This window comes from Gorilla gorilla, chromosome 8, assembly GCF_029281585.2.
Source record: "Gorilla gorilla gorilla isolate KB3781 chromosome 8, NHGRI_mGorGor1-v2.1_pri, whole genome shotgun sequence".
NCBI classification, from domain to species: Eukaryota; Metazoa; Chordata; class Mammalia; order Primates; family Hominidae; genus Gorilla; species Gorilla gorilla.
In genome coordinates, this window is record NC_073232.2 from 47915281 (window position 1) to 47941184 (window position 25904).

The window sequence follows — 25904 nt, forward strand, 5'->3', positions numbered from 1 at the left end:
GGGCGTGGTGGCACATGCCTGTAATCCCAGCTACTCAGGAGGCTGAGGCAGGAGAATCACTTGAACCCAGGCGGAGGTTGCGGTGAGCCAAGATCACACCATTGCACTCCAGCCTGGGCAACAAGAGTGAAACTCTGTCTCAAAAAAAAAAATTATATTATTAACATAAAAATAAGGACAGAGTCTCACTATGTTGCCCAGGCTGGTTTTGAACTCCTGGGCTCAAACAATCCTCCTGCCTTGGTCTCTCAAAGTGCTGGGATTATAGGCATAAGCCACTGCACCTGGCCAATACCACACTTTTTTGTTTGTTTGTGTTAGACAAGGTCTTGCTCTGTCACCCAGGCTGGAGTGCAGTGGTGTGATCTCAGCTCATTGCAGCCTCCATCTCCTGGGTTCAAGAAATTCTCGTGCCTCAGTCTCCCAAGTAGCTGAAATTACAGGCATGTGCCACCACACCCAGCTAACTTTTTTGTATTTTCAGTAGAGGTGAAGTTTTGCCATGTTGGCCAGGCTGGTTTCGAACTCCTGGCCTCAAGTGATCTGCCTGCCTCGGCCTCCCAAAGTTCTGGGATTACAGGTGTGAGCCACCATGCCCAGCCCTAACATTCCATTTGTTTAGTCATCCGTTGATGGACACTTGCATTGCCTCCACTTTTTGGCTATTATGACTAATGCCTTGATGAACATGAGTATATAAATATCTTTTCAAGTTCCTGCTTTCAATTCTTTTGTGTATTTACCCAGAAGTGGAATTGTGGGGTCACATGGTAGTTCTATGTTTAATTTTTTGAGGAACCACCATACTGCTTTCCACCATGGCAACTTCACATCATTAAAAGGCCATTTATCAGTGATTTAGATCAAGATATTGTGATCTAATTTTTTTTTTTTTTTTTGAGATGGACCCTGGCTCTGTCACCCAGGCTGGAGTCCAGTGGCACGATCTCGGCTCGCTGCAAACTCCGCCTCCCAGATTCAAGCAATTCTCTTGCCTCAGCATCCTGAGTAGCTGGGACTACAGGTGCGTGCCACCATGCTTGGCTAATTTTTGTATTTTTAGTAGAGACAGGATTTCATCACATTGGTCAGGCTGGTCTCGAACCCCCGACCTCGTGATCCGCCCGCCTCGGTCTCCCAGTGCTGGGATTATGGCCTGAGCCACCGTGCCTGGCCTTAAAATTCTATATAGAACTTTTAGCAAGACAGCATGTACAATGAAGGATTAGTAAAAATGGTGCTTCAGTGCTTTTTCTTGCTTCTCTTCAGAAATAAACCTTTAAAAAGATGTATATAGGTGGGCTAAAAGAAAAACTATTTTTTTCCCCTCAGGTGGGGGAATGTAAAGTGTTAAGGGCCAGGCATGTTGGCTCACATCTGTAATCGCAGCACTTTGGGAGGCCAAAGTGGGAGGATCACTTGAGTCCAGGGGTTTAAGACCAATCTGGGCAATATGGCGAGACCCTGTCTCTCTGAAAAATGAAACAGAAAAAGTGTTAAGGCAGTCAAAGTGTTGTGTCCCTGACCACTCACCTTGTTCTCTAAATCCCAGACCTGCACTGTGTTTCTTAGGGCCAAAATGAACTGAAACATAAATTGCCTGGACCTACCTCAGACTAGAGACACTCCTGAGTCTGGAGAATCAACCCAGGAGAAATAGCACAGCCATCTGACCCGAGTTATCATGCAGTTCTTCTCATTGTCCTATTTTATTTTCTCTAAAGCACAAATCACTATTTTATTTTTTTATTTTTTGAGATGGAGTCTTGCTCTGTAGCCCAGTCTAGAGTGCAGTGGCACCATCTCGGCTCACTACAGCCTCTGCCTCCCGGGTCCAAGTGATTCTTCTGCCTCAGCCTCCCAAGTAGCTGGGCTACAGGTGTGGGCCACCATGCCTGGCCTACAAATCACTCTTTTAAATGATCGTGGTTTTGTTTGTTTTTTTTTTTTTTTGCATGTTTTTCAGCTGTCTTCCTCCATCAGAACGTGAGCTCCATAAAAATCAATAATGTGTTATTGGCCGGGCGCTGTGGCTCATGCCTGTAATCCCAGCACGTTGGGAGGCCGAAGCAGGCAGATCGCTTTGAGCTCACGAGTTCGAGACCAGGCTGGGCAACATGGCAAAACCCCCTTCTCTTAAAACATAACAAAACAAAAACCAAAAATTAGCTGGACATGGTGCTATGTGCCTGTGGTCCCAGCTACTCGGGAGGCTGAGGTGGGAGGATCGCTTGAGCTGGGGAGACAGAGGTTGCAGTGAGCTGAGACTGCACCACTGCACTCCAGCCTGGGCAACAGAGTGAGACCTTGTCTGAAAATAAACAAATAAATAAAATTAAGTATTTTAAACACTCAGAAAAGCTCCCATTATCCTTATTAACACATCCTAAGATTTTACCACATTGCTTCAAATTTTTTTCTTTTTTTTTTTAAAGGATAGAGACAAAAATATATAGGAGATGGAGAAATGGCTAATGTGGCAAGTTTCTGGAAATAGACAGTCTTTATTAACTCATAAGACAAATGGTTCACATGCATCTCTTATATAAACTCAAACTACAGATCCCAGGCAGCACTGCAATAATAGACACGTGGACTGTTCTTTTCTTCTCTGTAAACAGCCAATGAGAGGCAGAGTTTACAAAGGTCTAGGATGACATCTGGTGTATTGACTGTGGCCAGTCTTAAAGCTAGTTTTTGCTATGTGGAACATGCTGCTGTAATTCAGATTTAAAGAGTTTCTTCCTGTTAATTCGAAGCTCACTGTGCCTCTTGTTTCCGAGGGAAGAAGGACTGATTAAGTCATCTAAATGGATGCAATACTGAATTACAGGTCAGAAGATACTGAAGATTACTACACATTACTGGGATGTGATGAACTATCTTCGGTAAGACAGTGGATAATGTTTTTATCACAACAGTATTCTTTTTCACAATAGTATTTCAAGTTTTTATTTAAGGTTTTAACTTTGAATTTTTAGTCACATTGCCTACAAACCTAACCTTGTGTTGTTTTAAAGCACTTTTGGCTCAGAGAAAGTTAAGAATTTAAATGTATGTTGGGATTTTACTTGAATAGTGTCCTATGGGAATTTTACGGAAGCTTCTGATTAAATATGTATATTCTGGCACATGGCCATATGCTGTTTCACAATATAGTATATTAAAAATAAATATTTGAAATTTTATTGTAATTTCTGATGGCAGTGTTTCACAGTATATATAAGCTATACCTTTATTATGGTGACTCATAATTGAGGTGAAATGAAATTTCTTATCAAATTAGGGATTTTAATATATTTTATTAAAATGTGTACTCCTATGTGAGCAGTCAAAATAGAAACAAAGAAGCATCCCTTTATGTTAATATTTCAAATTGTGTGACAGAAATTACTTCTTGAAAGGGTGGCTTCTGAAACAAAACGTGTGAAAACTCTGTAGCTGTTCACTGGATCTGTAAGAAAACAAAATTTTTAAAGTTCCCAATAAAGAATTATAAAGGTTGTAGAGGTTTTTTAAATTATGGAAAAATCATTTATAATTCTCTCTCCCAAGGATAACAGTATTAATATTTTGGCATATTAATCTCCACTATTCTTTCTATGTATATTCTTTAAAGACCTGTTTGGGAGGATATTATATGTACTTGTTGATTCCTGCTTTTTACCCATTCATATTATTACAAGGAATTTTCCATGCTATTAAACTTTCCTTGTACACTTTTTAGTGGTTGCAAAATATTTTATTTTGCTGTGTTACCACAGTTGAATTATTCTTATTGTTAAATATTTTATTTCCAATTTTTCAATATTTCAAATAATGTTGAGATTAATATAAAATATATTCATTATTAAATTATATATTATTAAATCATGTTATTAGGATATATTTGTGTTTTATAATTAATATATTTTATTTTATTTATTTTTATTAAAATCTGAGTAGTAAAATTAACATTGTAAAGCAAAATGTTTTTATATTTATTGTTGTTTCATAAAGGCAGTAGTTCATTAATAAAATGTAGTTAGTTTTGTTTTAAGAATAGAATGCATTACTGGACACAAAGGATTAAAATCTCTATTTTTGCCATGCTGAGGAAGTTATCTTAGACATGTTGAAATTAAAAAAACTGCCCCGCCCCCAGAATAGCTTATAATGGTCTTTTAGTTGCATATTTCTTCTCAAGAATGTGTTACTCTTGTTTATGTTGGTGGTGATTTGCTTATAGCAATTGAGAAAGCTTATTACCATTTTTACCATGTGTTATTCACAGTTGAAATTATACTATTATCAAACAATTTTTGAAGGAATAATTTAAAATCAAAGGAATATAATTTAACTTGATAAGGCTGACAATTTGGATTTAAAAAAATATATGCTAGCTTATACAGTAAGGGTCATTATATCTCCATAATCTTGTGACCTATTTAGTCGGTCCTTTTTTTTTTTTTTTAATTTTACTTTAAGTTCTGGGATCCATGTGCAGAATGTGCAGGTTTGTTACATAGATACACATGTGCCAGGGTGGTTTGCTGCACCCATCAACCCATCATCTAGGTTTTAAGCCCCGCATACATTAGGTTTTTGTCCTAATGCTGTCCCTCCCCTTCTCCCCCACCCCCCGACAGGCCCCGGTGTGTGATGTTCCCCTGCCTGTGTCCATGTGCTCTCATTGTTCATCTCCTACTTATGAGTGAGAACATGTGGTGTTTGGTTTTCTGTTCCTGTGTTGGTTTGCTGAGAATGATGGTTTCCAGCTTCATCCATGTCCCTGCAAAGGACATGAACTCATTCTTTTTTATGGCTGCATAGTCAGTCTTTTGAAGTTATGCTGTTGTCTTTTCAATCTACATAGAAGGAGGATTCATTTTGGACAGCCTCACAGAAAATAATCTCATTGTTAATGTGTAATATTCAAAATATGGTTACCAGTGGAGTCATACTTCCTTGTCTCAACATTCCTTTTACTGGATGTATTTTACTGGTCTGTCAATGGCATATCATATCTAGATAACAATTATTTATTTTTAATGAAATGTTTGTCATAATATTGTCACTTCTTTATATATGTGTGTGTGTGTGTGTGTGTGTGTGTGTGTCTGTGTGTCATTTTTTCTCTCTTTTTTTTGTTTTTTTGAGATGGAGTCTCGCTCTGTTGCCAGGCTGGAGTGCAGTGGTGCAATCTCGGGTCACTGCAACCTCTGCCTCCCGGGTTCAAGTGATTCTCCTTCCTCAGCTTCCTGAGTAGCTGGGACTACAGGCACGTGCCACCATGTCTAGCTAATTTTTGTATTTTTAGTAGAGACGGGGTTTCACCATGTTGGCCAGGATGGTCTTCATCTCTTGACCTCGTGATCTGCCTACCTCGGCCTCCTAAAATACTGGGATTACAGACGTGAGCCACTGCACCTGGCTTTTCTCTTCTTTTTATAGGCATGCTTCTCATTTCAAAAATATTTTTATGACATTTTTGACTAATATGACATTTCCTTTACTTGATTTGTATTGGATAGATTGCCTTTACTTCAGGTATTCCTTCATTTGATGCTCTAAAATTAACCAGAACTCATCATGCCCGAAAGCATTTTAGCTGTTATAATTTCAAAACAATTTGATATTCTAATTTTACTTATCACAATTGAATTGAGACACCCACATAATACTTTTGCTTTGGTATATAGTTCTTACAATTTAAAGTTTGTGCTAGAAATTGATTAAAGTAAAATTATGTATTTTCTAATGGTTCTAGAGCAGTAATCCTGAAGCTTTTCTTTCTCAGAGAGTTTTTAAAATTATCTTTCAGAAACTGAAAATACAACCATGACAACAAGCAATGAGACTAATTTTCTAGTTTACATAATGACGTATATAAATTATGGGAGGATTTCCATGTTATATAGAAAACAATATATTCCCCATTTCAAAACAATTTAACAAAGATTGATTCCAAGACAGTTAGCCTTTCTCCCTATATTGGATTTTTTTTTAAATTTTTATTTCTTTGAGATGAAGTCTCACTGTGTTGCCCAGGCTGGAGTGCAGTGGCAGGATCGCAGCTCACTGCAGCCTCTGCCTCCTGGGTTCAAGTGATTCTCCTGCTTCAGCCTCCTGAGTAGCAGGGATTATAGGTGCATGCCACTATGCCCAGCTAATTTTTGTATTTTTGTACAGATGAGCTTTCACCATGTTGTCCAGGCTGGCCTCGAACTCCTGACCTCAAGTGATCCGCCGCCTTGGCCTCCCAAAGTGTTGGGATTACAGGCATGAGCCACCGCGCCCGGCCTCTATTCCTCAGTTTTCTAACCTGTAAATGGAAGTAAATAGTACCCACCTCACAGAGTTGTGGGGATTAAATAATACATGATATATAAAGTACTTTGAACAGTGCCCGGTGCAGAGCGCTAAGTTGTGGTGGTTGTGGTTGTGGCTGTTGTTTTGGCCCCCACAGTGTTACTGTGCACTTGGAACTTAGTACACTTATCCTATCCTTGAGTTTGCATTATTTTTAAGATGTTTTATTTTGCAATAATTTTTGACTTACAGAAAAGTTGTAAAAATAGTACAACAGAGTTCCTATATACCCTTAACCCAGCTTCCCTTTATGTTAACCTCATACCTAATGAAAGTATAATGATCAAAATCAGAAATTAAAAAAATTATAGCTCTGAGGCATTTTATTATAAAAACTTGGTACTCATATACATAAACTAAAATGAACTTAAAATTCATCATACATTTACTTCATTTTTTAGCTTGACCTTCTAGTAAATTTCTAGCTTCACTGATTTTGGCTGCTATGATTTAAGAGTATAATTTATCAATGAGCATCTCTTATTTTCCCTTTTTTGGCAATAAGTAGGGCTTACCCCTAGCATTAATGTTGCTTCTTGTTTTGTCATTTTGGGTTCAAACTCACCTCAGTAATAGCCACCACTGAAGGCAGATTTTGATAGACTTTGAAAAACTTGCTTTACTTTAGGCTCCATGTGCTCCATGGCTTGCAAAACATAATGGCCTGCAAATCCTGCAGCAGCAATGGTCAGTCCAACTGCTACCATTGTACTGGCCATGGCTATAGCTGGGCTCCCTTCCCTCTACCGAGAGCCTGGATCATCCCAGCCCAGAGATCATGGCCCAAAACTGCACACCTTTACCAGAGTGACGCAGCCACCGATCGCAAGCACAAACCACCAAAAAATCAGAAAATTAACATTGCTATAGTTAACCTTACCATGGTCCAGCAAACATTTTTTTGTAAAGGACTAGATAGACAGAGTCAGGACTAGAATGAGGCCAGTAGGGTGTGTAGGATGCAAAATTTAAGAAGGCACTAACATTTAGGGTTGCGCATGTACAGAAATTTGAGAGACAGAGAGAGAGAGAGAGAGAGAGAGGGAGAGGGAGAGAGAGAGGATATTTCCTTAGACCTAGGTGTCCTGCTTGCCTCACCTAATGCTGATCCTGGCATAGCAAATATTTTAGGCTTTGCAGGCCTTACAGTCTCTTTCCTAACTACTCAGTTCTGCCATTGGAGAAAACAGCCATAGACAATATGTAAGTGAATGATCTTGGCTGTCTTCCAATAAAACTTTAATTAAAAAACAGGCAGCAGCAGGCCAGAGTCAATCAATCCCTGATCTAAATTATAAGTCTTATCTAATTTCATCAGTTTTCCTACTAATGCCCTTTTTCTGTTCTAGGATCCAAGCCAGGATCCCTTATTACGCTTAACCCTTAATGACCTCCAATCTGATGCTTTCTTCTACCTTCTTTGTTTTTCATGACCTGGACACTTTGAAGACTACTGTCAGTTATTTTGTAGAATGTCCCTCAATTTGACTTTGATATTTTCTCATGATTAGATTGAGGTTATGCATTTTTGGAAAGAACTCCTCAGAAGTGATGTTGTGCCTTTCTTAGTATCTCATGTGGGGGTGCATGATATGGATGTGCTTTATTGACCTTGAGCACTTCGTTAAGGTGATGTCTGTCAGGTGTCTTCTGCTAGGTTTTTCCAAGGTAGGGTTATTATTTTTCCTTTTGTAATTAACAAATATCTTGGGGAAGGTACTTTGAGACTATCCTGTTTCTTCTCAAACTTTTACTCACTAAGTTTAGCATCCTTCAGTGGTTCTTGCCTGTAACAGTTACTACTATGGTGTTTGCCTAATGGTGACTTTCTTTTTCTCATTAATTTTACATTGATTAGTATTCTACAGTAAGGAAATTCTTCAGTAAGGAAAAACTATCCCTTCTCCCACATTTATTTGTTTATTTGGCTTAGTTTTATCACTATCAATTAATAGTTATTGTATTTTAAGTGTTATAACCCAAATATTACCATTATTTATTTTGTGTCTCAAATTGTTTCTATGCCTCATGTCTTAATTAATTATCATTTGATTAGAGTAATGTAGGAGGATCTCTCATTTATTTCAGGGATATTGTTAATATCTGGAATTTTGTGGGAAAAATCTAGTTTTAAACCGAGTGAATTAAAATAATATATATCAATTAAATCAGTATTAAAATGAATCTTCTTTTCTTTCTTTTCTTTTTTTTTTTTTTTTTGAGATGGAGTTTCACTCTTGTTGCCCAGGCTGGAGTGCAATGACACAATCTGGGCTCACTGCAACCTTCGCCTCCCTGGTTCAAGCAATTCTCCTGCCTCAGCCCCCCGAATAGCTGGGATTACAGGCATGCGCCACCACACCCAGCTAATTTTTTGTATTTAGTAGAGATGGGGTTTCACCATGTTGGTCAGGCCAGTCTCAGACTCCTGACCTCAGGTGATCTGCCCACCTCGGCCTCTCAAAGTGTTGGGATTACAGGCGTAAGCCACTGCGCCCAGCCAAATCTCTTTTCTGCAGCACATTTTGCATCATATGAATTTCCATCACTGGAATCAATTCACTCGTAATGAATTAGCCATAATTTTCAGAAAGCTCCTATTACACTATAGTTATGTTACTTGAAGAACATCTGTCAGTCTATGATCAAGTATTTATTGAACATTTCCTGTTGGGCCAGTACTAGAAGTGATATAGGGTGGGGAACAAAACAAAACAAAACAAAAAGGTGAGACATGATGCTAGTGTATAAAGAACCTGGTATCCAATTGAGGAGCCAAAGCTAATACACAGGAAACAATTTGAGAACAATTAAGTATTGTGCTCTGTACTGTCTATAAGTGCAGCAGAAATTAAAGAAAGAATATCTGAATAGACTTCAGAAAGAGATGGGGCTTGAAATGGCCTTACTAGATGGCCATAATTTTAATGCACTGTGGGAGAGACAGGGCATTTGTATGGCTAGGAAATCTTGGAGAAGATTCATCCAAGTGGGAATTGGATTAGTCTCCATGGCACACTGGAGTATTTCCTTGCTTAGACAAAAATATTTTGCTAGCAGAATATGGAAAAGATAAGTTTCTAAGTTTTAAAATTTAAGTTCTGAAATTAATATATGTTCAATAAGGAAATGTGGAATACAAAGAAAGCACAAATAAAAATGTTAACCTGCATGTTTAACATTTTGGAGTATGACTTATACATGTTAATTATCTGTGCATATATGCTATATCTGTATATGTATATAAATAAGTAAATGCATATGTGTATATGTATGTACGTATGTATGTATTTTTGAGACAGATTCTCACCGTGTGGCCCAGGCTGGAGTGCAATGGTGCGATCTCAGCTCACTGCAACCTCTGCCTCCCAGGCTCAAGCGATTCTTGTGTCTCAGCCTCCCAAGTAGCTGGGACTACAGGCACGTGCTACCACACCTGGCTAATTTTTTGTATCTTTAGTAGAGATGAGGTTTCACCATGTTGGTCAGCCTGGTCTCCAATTCCTGACCTCGTGATCCGCCCACCTTGGCCTCCCAAAGTGCTGGGATTACAGGTGTGAGCCACCACACCTGGCCTATGTGTATGTATTTATATGTGTATTTTTGTATGTATTTGGAGTCAGACTGCATGGGTTCAGTTCCTAGATGTGCTACTTATTAGCTGTGTGACCTTGGGAGAATTCCTTAATTTTTCTATGTCTTGATTTCCTAATCTGCAAAATGAGAATAATGATAGTATTAACCTCATACAGTTGTGGGAATTAAATGAAACACTCTATGTAAAGTGCTTAGAAAAGTGCCTGGCACATATTAAGTATCAAAAAATTTATTTATTTATTTATTTATTTATTTATTTATTTTTTGAGACGGAGTCTTGCTCTGTCGCCCAGGCTGGAGTGCAGTGGCGGGATCTCGGCTCACTGCAAGCTCCGCCTCCCGGGTTCACGCTGTTTTTCTGCCTCAGCCTCCTGAATAGCTGTGACTACAGGCGCCCGCCACCAGGCCCAGCTAATTTTTTATATTTTTAGTAGAGACGGGGTTTCACTGTGTTAGCCAGGATGGTCTCAATCTCCTGACCTCGTGATCCGCCTGCCTCAGCCTCCCAAAGTGCTGGGATTACAGGAGTGAGCCACTGCGCCCGGCCTATTTATTTATTTTTTGAGACGGAGTCTTGCTCTGTCACTCAGGTTGGAGTGCAGTGGCGCGATCTCAGCTCACTGCAACCTCCGCCTCCCAGGCTCAAGCGATTCTTGTGTCTCAGCCTCTCAAGTAGCTGGGACTACAGGCCATGCCAGGCTAATTTTTAAATTTTTAGTAGAGACAGGGTTTTGCCATTTGGCAATTGGCCAGGCTGTTCTTGAACTCCTGACCTCAGGTGATCTGCCCGCCTCAGCATCCCAAAGTGCTGGGATTACAGGTGTGAGCCACTGCAGCCAGGTCAATAAATTTAAAATGATAATAATTATCATTATTATATACATATATAGTTACATAATCCCTTTTGAGATAAGACATGGATTTAAATTGCACATAATACTTACATATTATTATATGCAGTATAACATAATATATTGCACATATCTTACCTTTTCTCATAGAAATATTTAAATTTTCTCAGGTTGTTAAAAATCTTTTATGACAAGATAATTTTTTAAATGACTAAAGTATTCTAACCTACAGTTACATTACAATCAACTGCAACAAACATCCTATTATTGGACATATAGGTTGTAAGAATTAAAGAAAGAGGAGAGAAACACAAAGGGCGGCTCGACAGTCAACAGGGACAGGTTTGTTTATTTATTTTTATTTTTTATTTTTTATTTTTTTGAGACGGAGTCTCACTCTGTCGCCCAGGCTGGAGTACAGTGGCGCGATCTCGGCTCACTGCAAGCTCCGCCTCCCAGATTCACGCCATTCTCCTTCCTCAGCCTCCGGAGTAGCTGGGACTACAGGCGGCCGCCACCACGCCCGGCTAATTTTTTTGTATTTTTAGTAGAGACAGGGTTTCACTGTTTTAGCCAGGATGGTCTCGATCTCCTGACCTTGTGATCCACCCGCCTCGGCCTCCCCAAGTGCTGGGATTACAAGCGTGAGCCACCACACCCGGCCTGACAGGTTTATTTTGAATAAACCTGAGAGGGGCGGCTGGCTGAGTTAGGTTAGAGACACACTCTCCTACAGACTAAGAGTTTCTAAGGCTTCAGGGTGGGAGAGTTTATCAGAGGCTTGGACTGCTTCTCTGTCTCTTTGTTGTGCTTATCTGGGAGGGAGAGTTGTGTGTCTGTTCCCATCCATCTTTCTGCAGCTGTAGGCATACCCCGCCCGAGTCTGCTTTTTGCTTCCCTATCTTGGTACACCTGAAGGGAAAGGAATGTGCTTATTAAGTAAGGCTCACTGTTTCACTGGGGCCCATTTTGTGAGGGTGAAGTTTGGCAGTTATTCCAGAGACTTTCCCCCCACCTCCCTCTGCGCCCGAGCTGTCTTATTTGTGTTTTACTGTCTGCTCTTTCTGGCAGCTTGTAGTTCGAAGAGAAGTGATTTCCTTGAAATGCATAAGACTAGAAAGGGAACTGGAATTTAAAGTGGCGGTGTCTGTCTGAGTTGATGGTGCTCTTGCTCTATCATAGGTTTTTGTTTAAAATTTATATTTTATTCTTGGACCTTCTTACAGCTATTCTTATCTTACCTCTGATTATCTCCTTAGACAAATTCTTAGAATTGGAATTGTTGAATCAAAGGCTAGGAAATAAATTAAAGGCTCTTCATATATATGTGTGTATATATATATATATATATATAGAGAGAGAGAGAAAATAGAATATTTAACACTTTAAAATTTAAAAACAAGTCTAGATCTCAGTTTTATTTGTTATATAAGCAGGTTATGGTGACTGATGGTTAAAGACAGCACCCAGGAAGAGGAAACACATAGTTAATTACAGTTCCTAACAGGAAGTCATCTTTTCCTATTATTCGAAGGTGTTCTCAGAAGTTTAACAAAGAAAATAATAGTTATTAGTCTGGGTTTATACATATGCCTATCTAATACAGCCTGACTTTGATTGTAAAAGTGAAGACATTCCTTATGAGAATTGACTAAGGATGACATGGAGCTGATCTACATATAGAGAGATAGATACACACATATATCTATATATAGAGAGATAGATACACACACATATATATACACACACATACAAACATATATGTCTCAATTTTTTTCAAGAAAGTCTATACCTATTTACATCCTCGCCAGCAGAGCATGAATGTTAATTTCTTCGCACTCTCAGTAACACTGGTCATTACAATCCTTTGGATATTTTGATTTATTTGATTATAAGTAGAGTTGAACATTTTTTGTATGTTTACAGGACAACAGGGTAGGCAGTTTTGCAGCCTACTGGACTTGGGTCAGGAAGGCAGGATTTAGTGGACCTTGACATCGGGGGTGTCAGCTCCAATGGACTGCACTTGGCAGTGGTCACATGGAGTAGGGAGGCCAGAAGATAAATACAATGTGTTCAAGATAAACTAACCCACTTTACCAGTTTACATAGAGCCAGCTCTATGGAAGCTTTGTAATAAACTTCATGATAGTAAAGCTATGAAAAATAATGAAAGAAAGATATAGACTTTCTTAAATTTTAAAATGTGAAATTGGTAAAACCTAGAAAATATAAAGAAGAAAATAACAGTCACGCATGTAAACAAACTGAGAATCAACCATTTTGACACATTTGCTTCCATGTACTAAATACCAGTACATTTTTTTTTTTGAGATGGAGTTTCACTCTTGTTGTCCAGGCTGGAGTGCAATGGCGTGATCTCGGCTCACTGCAACCTCTGCCTCCTGGGTTCAAGCATTCTCCAGCCTCAGCCTCCTGAGTAGCTGAGATTACAGGTGCCCATCACCACACCTGGCTAATTTTTGTATTTTAGTAGAGACGGGGTTTCACCATGTTGGTCAGGCTGGTCTCTTAACTCCTGACCTCAGATAATCCACCTACCTTGGCCTCCCAAAGTGCTGGGATTACAGGCGTGAGCCACTGTGCTCAGCCCCGATTTTTTTTTTTTTTTTGAGACAGAGCCCTGCTCTGCCACCCAGGCTAGAGTGCAGTGTCAAAATCTTGGCTCACTGCAACCTCCACCTCCTGGGCTCAAGGGATTCTCCTGCCTCAGCCTCCTGAGTAACTGGGATTACAGGCTCGTGCCACCATGCCCACCTAATTTTTGTATTTTTAGTAGAGACAGGGTTTCACCATGTTGGCCAGGCTGGTCTTGAACTCCTGACCTCAAGTGATCCACCCACCTCAGCCTCCCAAAGTGCAGGGATTACAGGCGTGAGCCACCGCGCCCAGCCCAGAATGTTTTCTAGTGGGATAGGAATTAAAAATAAAACAACAGCAATGATAAAACCCCAAAACTTTCTACCTTTGATATATAGGTATAATTTTATCTATTTAAAAGCCCTAAGAGAGAGATATATATATATCATGATATATATAATATATATATTATATATATAATGATATAATATATATATAATATATATAATGATATAATATATATATAATATATATAATGATATAATATATATATAATATATATGATATAATATATATATAATATATAAAATATATAATATATAATATATAAAATATATAATATATATAATATATAATATATAAAATATATAATATATAATATATAATATATAATATATAATATATAATATATAATATATAATATATATAATATATAAAATATATTATATATATAATATATAATATATAATATATATAATATATAATATATATAATAGATATTATATAATATATATAATATATAATATATATTATATTATATATAATATATATTATATAATATATAATATATATAATATATATAATATATAATATATAATATATAATATATATAATATATATAATATATAATATATATAATATATAATATATAATATATAATATATATAATATATATAATATATAATATATATATAATATATATAATATATACAATATATATTATATATATAATATATATAATATATCATGATATATATAAATCATGATATATAAATCATGATATATTATATATATCATTATATATGATATATATAATATATATAATGATACATATTATATATATCTCATATATAATGATATATATAATATATATCATTATATATCTCATATATAATGATATATATTATATATGTGAGATATATGATATATATGCATATATATAAGCATCTTATATATATATGCATATATATATATGCATTAAAAGTGCATCTTTAGGCCAGGCATGGTGACTCATGCCCGTAAGCTCAGCACTTTGGGAGGCCAAGGCAGACAGATTGCTTGGGCCCAGGAGTTCAAGACCAGCCTGGACAAGATGGCAAAACCCCATCTCTATAAAACATACAAAATTAGCTGGGTGTGGTTGCCTGTGTCTGTAGTCCTAGCTTTTTGGGAGGCTGACATGGGAGGATTGCTTGAGCCCAGGAGGTGCAGGTTGCAGTGAACCGAGATGGCACCACTGCACTCCAGCCTGGGTGACAGAGCAAGAAGCTGACTCAAAAAAAAAAGATATGTCTTCAAGGATATAACCTGTTCTCTTGGGTATATTCCTTGGATGAGGAATAAAAGGATTTTGACTTTTTTACTTTTTTTCTGTAGTGATAGAACGTTTTTCAAAGAGAGTTTGTATTTATAAATGACTTACTAATTTAAAAATGCTTACTACTACACTGGAATATTTAATACTTTAAAATTTAAAAACAAGTCTAGTTCTCAGTTTTATTTGTTATATAAGTAGGTTATGGTGACTGATGGTTAAAGACAGCACCCAGGAGGAGGAAACACATAGTTAATTACAGTTCCTAACAGGAAGTCATCTTTTCCTATTATTCGAAGGTGTTCTCAGAAGTTTAACAAAGAAAATAATAGAGTTATTAGTCTGGGTTTTATACATATGCGTATCTAATACAGTCTGACTTTGATTGTAAAAGTGAAGACATTCCTTATGAGAGTTGACTAAGGATGACACGGAACTGATAAAAATATGTTTCTACCGTGAATCTTATGACAGAATTCAGCTGAGTTGCTTGAGATTTAATTTATCAAACAGGAGCTAATTTATCTTCATTAATTAGTGGTTAGTAAATATGGAACCCCATGAGAATTTCCTAAGCCTGATGAATTTGGCCATAGGGCATGGTAACACATGTCTGTAATCTCAGCTCCTTGGGAGGCTGAAGCAAGGGGATTGCTTGAGCCCAAGAGTTCTGGGCTGTAGTGCTGTGCCGACGGGGTGTTCACACTAAGTTCAGCATCAATATGGTGACCTCCCGGGAGTGGGAGACCACCAGGTTGCCTAAGGAGGGGTGAACCTGCCCAGGTTGGAAATGGAGCAGGTCAAAACACCTGTGTTGATCAGTAGTGGGATCGTGCCTGTGACTAGCCACTGCACTTCAGCCTGGGCAACATAGCAAGACTGTCTCTGAAAGAAAAAAAAAAAAAAAGAAAGAAAGAAAAACAAAGTTTGACTGCTAACTTAACAAAAAACTCAGCTCTTTTTAGTAACTAGCTGAATGACTTTGGACAGGTTACTTAACCACCTATATTTAATAATGGCCACTATTATTGAGTTCTTATTATGATCAGATTTTGTGTTAAGTGCACTACTTATATTATTCATCTGATGTAAAGATGAGTAAACCTAGACACATGGATGTTGTGTAATTTGCCTAAAGCCTTGTGGCAGAACTGGGATTTCAAACCAAGCCGTCTGCCCAGGTACGGTGGCTCACGCCTATAATTCCAGCACTTTGGGAGGCTGAGGCGGGTGGATCACCTGAGGTCAGGAGTTCGAGACCAGCCTGGCCAACATGGTGAAACCCCCATCTCTACTAAGAATACAAAAATTAGCCAGGTGTGGTGGTGGGCACCTGTAATCCCAGCTACTTGGGAGGCTGAGGCAGGAGAATCACTTGAAGCCAGGAGGTGGAGGTTGCAGTGAGCCGAGATCACGCCACTGCACTCCAGACTGGGTGACAGAGTGAGACTCTGTCTCAAAAATAAAAATAAATAAATAAATAAATTAAATAAAATAAAACCAAGCAGTCAGATTCTAGAGCCACATAACCACTATTGTTTCCCGCTGCTGTCATTGCAATTACAATTAATAAAGCCGAGTCTTAATAATTCATGATAAGGGATTAGATGGGTAATTGAAATCAAATCAAATCATTGATGCCTCTCACATCTCATTTTAGTTTGGGCTGGAGTTGCTGTTTTCCCAGTGAAAATCTCTAATGAAGCTCCTCATTGGTAACAAAATTATCAGGTTTGAATTATGTTCTTTTTCATTTAATTTTGAAATTCTTAATATAAAAGAAAAAGACCAAAAGACAGGAAGAAGGAGCTTTATAATAGATAATTTATAAATTATAACTTATAATTCAGAGACAGTTATCCTTGAGTAATGGTGGCTAAGCATCTTTGAAGAATTTGGATATTTTATATATTCCTAGGAGAAACCTACCTGATCATTCTGGGTATTTAAATTTTTTTTTTTTTTTTTTAAGACAGTCTCTTGCTCTGTCACCCAGGCTGGAGTGCAGTGGTGTGATCTTGGCTCACTGCAACCTCTGCGTCCCAGGTTCAAGTGATTCTCCTGCCTCAGCCTCCTGAGTAGCTGGGATTACAGGTGCCTGCCACCATGTCTGGCTAATTTTTGTATTTTTAGTAGAGACGGGGTTTCACCGTGTTGGCTAGGCTGGCCTCGAACTCCTAACCTTGTGATCTGCCCACCTCAGCCTCCCAAAGTGCTAGGATTACAGGTGTAAGCCACCACATCTGGACTGGGTATTTAAATATTTTGAGCTCATAGGTATCTTGGGCCATCATTTAAATTAAGTAGTTAAACTGTCATCACAACGACTATTTCAATAGGAGCGTTTATTGGATGCTTTCTGAATTTTATTATTGAGGAAATTATTTCTTAGAGGAAAAAGTCAAAATAGAAATATAAGGATCGAAAAAAGTTGGGTTGATCATGGCTGTTTTGGGGCGGGGATTGATGCCCCAACTTCTTCCTTCATGCCATTTAAGTTTGACCTTTTTTTTTTTTTTTTTTTCTTTTTTGAGATAGGGTCTTGCTGTGTTACCCAGGCAGGAGTGCAGTGGTGCCATCATAGCTCACTACAGCCTTGAACTCCTGGGCTTAAGGGATCCTCCTGCCTCAGCCTTCCAAGTAACTGGGACTACTGACATGCGTCACCATGCCCAGCTAATTATTTTATATTTTGTAGAGACTGGGTCTCGCTTTGTTGTCCAGGCTGGTCTTATTCCTGGCGATCCGCTTGCCTCACCCTCCCAAAGTGTTGAGATTATAGGCGTGAGCCACTGCGCCTGGCATGACTCTTTATTTTAAGCACTGATTTTTGTTTCAGGTTGAACAAATCCTGGCAGAATTTAAAGTCAGAGCTCTGGAATGTCACCCAGACAAGCATCCTGAAAACCCCAAAGCTGGTAAGAACTTAATAAAGGCTATTTCTCAAGAAAATGAGTAGTATATAGAACCAAAAGCCAGTGAATAGTAACTTAATTTTCTCAATTTTCTCTTGTCTATTATGTTCAACCGTATTCTTTCTTTGCACTATTGGATGATAGAAAGGGAGAGGGCTGTGCAGGATCTTTTCTAATAGTAGTCGTTTAAGATCTATTTTTCTTTCTGCTGTACTGTGTTGCTTTGTGGTTTAAAATTCTTCTAGTTCATGCTTTATTTCACTAGCTATTGAGTGTTAACATAACTTAAGTATATTTGTAACCAGGTGGTTGTCTTTTTTTTTTTTTTGAGACAGAGTCTCTGTCGCCCAGGCTGGAGTGCAGTGGTGCGATCATGTCTCACTGCAACCTCTGGCTCCTGGGCTCAAGTGATTCTCCTGCCTCAGCCTCCTGAGTAGCTGGGACTACAGGCGTGCACCACCATGCCCAGCTAATTTTTTTTGTGTGTGTTTTTTTAGTAGGCAGGGTTTCACTATGTTGGGCAGGCCGGTTTCGAACTCCTGACCTCCAAGTGATCCCCCACCTCGGCCTCCCAGTGCTGGGATTATAGGCGTGTGCCCGGCTAGGCGGTTGTCTTCATGAGAAACTTGTTGTGATTTCTTCATTATTAGGGACCTGAATATATCCATATATTCATACTTTTGTTTCTTTCCTTCACTATCACTTAAGCATGCTTATGCCTATCCAAGCTTGGGAAAAATATGAACAAACCAATAATCCTTCTGCAACCTGTCTCTCTTCTCTACTTTCCTGCCTCTCTTCTTCTCTTCAGACCCAGACTTCCCGAAAAGGAAGTCCACAGTTGATGTCTCTATTTCCCTTCTCGCTATTTTTCCATTTGTTCCACTCTGACTTCCCTTGTTTCTCAGAAATAGACCAAGGACTGCCTGAGTATCAAATCTAGTGGTTACCTTTTGGTACTTATCTCCCCTGAACTTGCATCAAAATTTGGCCCTGTTGACCATACCTTCCTCCTTGAAACAAAGTTTTTTTCTTTTAGCTGTCAGGATACTATGCACTCATGGTTCTCCTCCAGCCTCTTTGGACTGCTTTCTCTCAGTCTCCTTTGTGACTCTTCTGTTGCCCCAAGGTTCCCTCCTAAGCTCTCTTCTGAGCCCACTCCCCATTTTCTCCTGAAGCCTTGTCCAGGTCTGTAGCTTAAATCACCAGCTCTTTTGATGGCTCCCAAATCTATCCTTAACCTAGTTCTCACTCCCCATCTTAAGACTGTGGTTTTGACTGCTTCTGGGAAATTTGCATTTGGAAACATTTCAAAGTCACCCTGTCAAAAATTAGACTCATTATTTTCCTATCACTTCCTCTGAAATCTCGCTTATTTTTCTGTGTTCTCCCATCTCTATGAAGGACACCACCATCCATTCAGTTGGTGTCATGGAAGCCTTGTCTCCTTCCTGTCCCTCATGTCCATATCTGGGAAATTGCCAAACACTGTTGATTTACCTTTCCCATCTCTCTCCACTGTGTCCTCCTCGCTTCATGCTGGGTGCCATTGCTGTAGGTAAGCCCCCATCATTTCATGCTTGGATTGCTACAGCATTCTTTAAGTGCTTCTCATTGCAGATTTTTCTTTTTAATTATGGAAAAAAATAATATGTACAAAAAGGAATAAAGAATACTCTAATGGATGCCCACGTATGTTCCGCCCAGCTTAAAACTGTACCAGTGCAATTGAAATCTCTTGTGTTTTCCTACTCTGATTTTATCCTCAGGGTAGGAAATATTATATCTTAATTTTTTTTTTTGAGACGGAGTTTTGCTCTTATTGCCCAGGCTGGAGTGCAATGGCACGATATTGGCTCACTGCAACCTCTGCCTCCTGGGTTCAAGTGATTCTCCTGCCTCAGCCTTTTGAGTAGCTGGGATTATAGGCATGTGCCACCATGCCCAGTTAATTTTGTATTTTTAGTAGAGACAGGGTTTCTCCATGTTGGTCAGGCTGGTCTCAAACTCCCGTCCTCAGGTGATCCACCCGCCTTGGCCTCCCAAAGTGCTGGGATTACAGGTGTTAGTCACTGTGCCTGGTCTTATATCTTAAATTTGATGGTTATGTTTACTATATGCGTATAGCATGTGTGTATAAGTGCTTTTTCTATAAGGATAATATCATACTAAGACCTATCTATAATTCCATATTGCACAAATCCAAACTCTTCTTTATTTAGAAAATGTTTTCCTTGGCCGGGTGCAGTGGCTCACACCTGTAATTCCAGCACTTTGGGAGGCCGAGGCAGGTGGATCACCTGAGGTCGGGAGTTCGAGACCAGCCTGACCAACATGGAGAAACTGTGTCTCTACTAAAAATACAAAGTGAGCCGGGCCTAGTGGCGCATGCTTGTAATCCCAGCTACTCGGGAGGCTGAGGCAGGAGAATTGCTTGAACCTAGGAGGCGGAGGTTGTGGTGAGCAGAGCTTGCACCATTGCACTCTAGCCTGGGCAACAAGAGCGAAACTCCATCTCAAAAAAAAAAAAAAAAAAAAGGAAAAAAGAAAATGTTTTCCTTGTCCCTTGTCTTAAGGTTCTTTATTAATTTTGTCTAGAAATCATTGATTCCTTTGATTTGCAAAAACAGATCATTTTTTCTATATGTGAGGTCATCTTTTGTTAGATATTTAACTATTGCTTCTGCTCATTTGATTTTTTTCCCTTTTTATTAACTTGTTTAAGGTACTATGAGCAAATAATAAGTGTGAGCTTGATAAATTTGTGCATATGTATATCCAGGTCAACCACTGCCCAGGCAGATGTGGAGCATCTTCAGCACCCCAGAAATCCCTTTTCCCTTCCTGTTCAAAGTCAGCACCCTCTCTCATTTTTTGATCTCTATCACCATTGACTAGTTTTGCAGTTTTGGATTTCATATAAATAGAATCACACAGTATGTACTCTTTTGTGTGTAGCTTCTTTCGCTTTGCATTATGTCTGTGTTGTACTGTGCAGTAGTTCATCCTTTGTCATTGTTGAGCCTTTAGGCACAAATCCCTTCATGCTGTGTACCTTAATTCTCCATCCCCTTTTGCTCTCCTTCACCATGCCTAGAATTTCATGTTTCAGCCACTCAGAACTACATTAGTTCATTCATGTGCTCTGCTCTTTCTACACTCCAGCCCTCTATGCTTGATGCTTTCTGCCTGGAACACTCCATGGCTCACACACATCCCTGACTACTTGGCCAGTTTGTGCTTCTGTGTCAGGTCTCAGCTGACCATCAGTTGGGAAGTCCCATGTGTCCCACCTAACAAGAGCACCCTGTACGTCAGGCAGTAGACTGTGTGTCTCACTGTCTCCTTATTGCATGTTTGCTTATTAGTCATTCTGGAAGCTCAGTAAGGCAGACGCCCTGCTTGTCTTGTTCACAGTCGTATGCCCCTAGCATGGCACTTACTGAAGAGGACACCTATTCCGCACAATTTCTTGAATAAGTGAATGCATAAACATTTCTTTCTTTCTTTCTTTCTTTCTTTCTTTCTTTCTTTCTTTCTTTCTTTCTTTCTTTCTTTCTTTCTTTCTTTCTTTCTTTCTTTCTTTCTTTCTTTCTTTCTTTCTTTCTTTCTTTCTTTCTTTCTCTCTCTCTCTCTTCTTTTCTTTTCTTTTCTTTTTTGTGACAGTCTCACTTTGTTGCCCAGGCTGGAGGGCCGTGGCATGATCTCGGCTCACTGCAACCTCTGCTTCCCAGGTTCAAACAATTCTTGTGCCTCAGCCTCCCGAGAAGCTGGGATTACAGGCGTGCGCCATCACACCTGGCTAATTTTTGTATTTTTGGTGCAAAAGGGGTTTCACCATGTTTGCCAGGCTGGTCTTGATCTCCCGACCTCAGGTGATTCGCCTGCCTCGGCCTCCCAAAGGGCTGGGATTACAGGCATGTGCCACCGAGCCTGGCCCGAACATTTCTTTTTCTTTTTTGAGACGGCTTCTCGCTCTGTCGCCCAGTCTGGAGTACAGTGGCGCTATCTCTTGGTTCACTGCAAGCTCCGCCTCCCGGGTTTACGTCATTCTCCTGCCTCAGCCTCCCGAGTAGCTGGGACTACAGGCGCCTGCCACCGCGCCCGGCTAATTTTTTGTATTTTTACTAGAGATGGGGTTTCACCTTGTTAGCTAGGGTGGTCTCAATCTCCTGACCCTGTGATCAGCCCGCCTCGGTCTCCCAGAGTCCTGGGATTACAGGCGTGAGCCACCGCTCCCAACCCCTGGCCCAAACATTTCTTTAGGATTCATATTAACTACCTGTCTGAACTGGAGTTAATATTAAGATAGGTGTCCTAGCATAAAATTATAAAAATTTAGATCGGGCTCGGTGGCTAATGCCTGTAATCCCAGCACTTTGGGAGGCCAAGGTGGGTGGTTCACCTGAGGTCAGGAACTTGAGACCAGCCTGACCAACATGGTGAAACTCTGTCTTTACTAAAAATACAAAATTAGCCGGGCGTGGTGGCACATGCCTGTAATCCCAGCTACTTGGGAGGCTGAGACAGGAGAATCGCATGAACCCGGGAGCAGATGTTGCAGTGAGCCGAGATCGCGCCACTGCACTCCAGCCTGGGCAACAAGAGTGAAATTGTGTCTCAAAAAAAAAAAAAAAATTATAAAAATTTGATAAACACTTAAAAACCACCACCACCCCAGATTATTCTTTAACTGGGTTCTTTTCAGTGAAGCATGACTGTGAGTTGTTTCTCTGTCCCTGACAAACAATTTTTATTCAGGATACATGATGAATCACTGTGTAATTATTGTCATTTCTAGTTGCCATAGTGATGGGGGTTTTCATGTATGGGCTGCCTCAAGGCGTCTTGTTCAGAGAAACACTGGACTGTGTAAATATTGTTTAAAATGAAAAGGTACACAGACATCAATATCTTCTCTAGGCAGGCGTGCATTTGATATATGATTCAACCTTTGGGTAGAGGTTGTTTTTTAATCTATTTAAGCATCTGTTTACTCAGTTTTCATTAATACAATTTTCTGAACGTTTATGTGGATCTTTACGCACTTGGATGATTAAGGTTACTGATGAAAATATTTCAAATATATATATGAGACAGGATCTCGCTCTGTCTCCCAGGCTGGAGTGCAGTGGTGCGATCTTGGTTCACTGCCGGCCTCAACCTCCCAGGCTCAAGCAGTTCTCCCACCTCAGCCTCCCAAGTAGCTGGGACCACACATGTGCGCCACCACACCTGAGTAATTTTTTTGTATTTTTAGTACAGACGGGGTTTTGCCATATTGCCCAGGCTGGTCTCAAACTCCTGGACTCAAGTAGTCTGCCTTCCTTGGCCTCCCAAAGTGCTGGGATTACAGGAATAAGCTGCTGTGCCTGGCCAGACTATTTCAAAATCTCTTTTTTTTATTTTTTATTTTTTTGGGGGGATGGAGTCTTGCTCTATCGCCCGAACTGGAGTGCAGTGGCACAATCTCAGCTCACTGCAACTTCTGTCTCCTGGGTTTAAGTGACTCTCTTGCCTCAGCCTCTTGAGTAGCCGGAGCTATAAGTGTGTGCCACCACACCCAGCTGATTTTTTTATTTTTAGTGGAAACGGGGTTTCACCATGTTGGCCAGGATGGTCTCAAACTCCTGACCTCAAGTGATCCACCTGCCTCGGCCTCCCAAAGTGCTGGGATTACAGGAGTGAGCTACTGCACCCAGCCTCAAAATATCTTTAAAAATTCACCTGGATACTGAAGTTTAGCTTGACAGAAATTCAGAATGTAATGGAAAGATTTTGAAATGTATCTAATTAAGGTGAAAAGCTAGACAGTAGAGGAACTTTGGGTAGGATAAATTAAACTCATATCTATACCTTTTTCGTCCACTAAATATAGTCTCAACTGTTGCCACTGAAATTACTGATGTGGTAGCATGATGGAGTAGTGGATATAAACACAGGCTTGTTTGTCTGGATTCCCATTCCCATTCCACTTACAGTCTAGTTGATCTTGGGCAATCTCTCCAAGCCTCAGCATTCTCGTAGGTAAAACAGGTAGACTAGTAGTATATTACTTCATGCATCTGCTGTGAAGATTAAATGAGGAGTCCTGCATGTGGAAAGTGCTTAATGGATGCTGGCAATTTTAATTCAGTGGATTGTCTTTGCTTGTTTTATGTAGCAGCCCAAGGTAAACATTTAACGTGATGGGATAGTTTTCTCTTTTTATAAGTAATGATTAGGTCATTCTTTTATTCCCTGAAAAAAAAAAAAAAGTAAATCTAAGGCCACCAGAAATCCCTTCCCCTCTCCAGATGTGGGTGCTGCAGACAGGACTGACTTTGCTATAAAAATAGTGTCACTGAGCCCCAGAGCTCCTGGCTGGTGCTCATGCCAGCACTCTGTGTGGGTGACAGTAACTATTTCAGATTAGCACTTTATTAACTTCTCCATGGCCATGAAGAAAGTAGACTTAAGGCCGGTGTGATGGCTCACACCTATAATCCCAGCACTTTGGGAGGCCGAGGTGGGCAGATCACATGAGGTCAGGAGTTTGAGACAAGCCTAGCCAACATGGTGAAACCTCGTCTCTACTAAAAGTACAAAAAATTAGCTGAGTGTGGTCGCGGGTGCCTGTAATCCCAGCTACTGTGGAGGCTGAGGCAGGAAAATCACTTGAACCCAGGAGGTGGTGGTTGCAGTGAGCTGAGGTTGTGTCACAGTGCTCCAGCCTGGGCTATAGAGAGAGACTCTGTGTCAAAAAAAAAAAAAAGAAAAGAAAAAAGAAAGTAAACTTCAGACTAAGAACCTGTGGAATGGTATTTTTGTTACTGATGTGCAAACTTCAAGGACATTTGGATATTAGAAGAAGGGGAGCAATTTGTCCTTTGTTAACTAACATCTTTTAATGTCTCAATTTTTTTTTTACTTTACAGTCTTTACTGTTTTTCCCCATATAATAAAAATAACATAATTAATAAATAACATTGGAAGAAAAAGTTTGCTTTTATCTTTCCCTGATAGAGAACCACTATTAACAGTTGGTATATTTTCTTCCAGATTTTTTCAAAGCATATTTTGACATCATATTATTATTTCTTAAGTAATTGTAAATGGCATGCATTTAAAATGTGACTGTTGTAATACAAATTCTATTGCAAAATATGAATTTAAAATAACCTCTATATTTTGAAGGTAGACCCAGGAGATAAATCAGAATGTCTCGCAAGACTTCCAGCATCATTTGCTCCTATAAGCTTACAAAATGAGATCTCTCTTCCCAGAACTGGCAAGTGTTTACCTTGTGTGGCTCATTTGATTAGTTGCTACATTAATGGAAAAATATAAACCCAAACTCACTTTTGTTAAATGTGGTGAAGTGGATGGAACAAGAGAAAGGTCGCATTATAGGAAAGATAAGGTTTCTTTTTTCTTTCTGCTTATCAACTGTTGTTGAGGGACTTACATCAGAATAATTCTAAGCAGCTTCTTTCATTCTGGGAATTCTAGAAAGCAAAGCCAACAATGATGTGAAAAGAGAAGGTGACTCACAGATAAATACATAAATCTTTACAAGCCCCACATGAGTAGCAACTGGCATGTGCATCCTTGGTGGTAATTTAATAAGCTTTTTATTCCTGTTGGAAAAAGTGACGTATCATTTATACAATGGGACATTTACATTGTCGTCAGCAACAGGAAGATTTGCTCTCACTGGAGCAAGCTGCTATGGCAAGATACTTTTATTTGTTCATTTGTTTTCCTGTAGCTTTCAATAGCCCCATCTTTTTTTTTTTCTTTTCTTTTTTTTTTTTTTTTTTTTGAGACGAAGTATTGTTCTTGTTGCCCAGGCTGGAGCGCAATGGTGTGATCACGGCTCACCGAAACCTCCACCTCCTGGGTTCAAGCGATTCTCCTGCCTCAGCCTCCCAAGTAGCTGGGATTACAGGCATGCACCACCACACCCAGCTAATTTTGAATTTTTAATAGAGATGGAGTTTCTCTATGTTGGTC

General features: G+C 39.3%; 1 protein-coding gene and 1 pseudogene across 7 annotated transcripts in view; one reads left to right on the forward strand and one right to left on the reverse strand.

Annotated features, from left to right (window-relative positions):
- Nucleotides 1-25904, forward strand: part of DNAJC12 (DnaJ heat shock protein family (Hsp40) member C12) — a 53960-nt gene that overhangs the window by 9391 nt on the left and 18665 nt on the right. The window contains exons 1-4 of one of the 7 annotated variants that reach the window (XM_055353685.2): nucleotides 912-1024; nucleotides 2789-2888; nucleotides 17834-17912; nucleotides 25090-25179. In XM_055353685.2, coding sequence (XP_055209660.1) covers nucleotides 2811-2888; nucleotides 17834-17912; nucleotides 25090-25179 — 247 coding nt within the window. In that variant the 5' untranslated portion in view covers nucleotides 912-1024; nucleotides 2789-2810. Of the gene's footprint in view, nucleotides 1-911; nucleotides 1025-2616; nucleotides 2889-17833; nucleotides 17913-25085; nucleotides 25180-25904 lie in introns of those variants that run through there. The other 6 variants (XM_055353686.2, XM_055353683.2, XM_055353687.2 and 3 more) reach the window with 6 other exon arrangements.
- LOC101147273 (mitochondrial import inner membrane translocase subunit TIM14-like) lies at nucleotides 6742-7070 on the reverse strand (annotated as a pseudogene).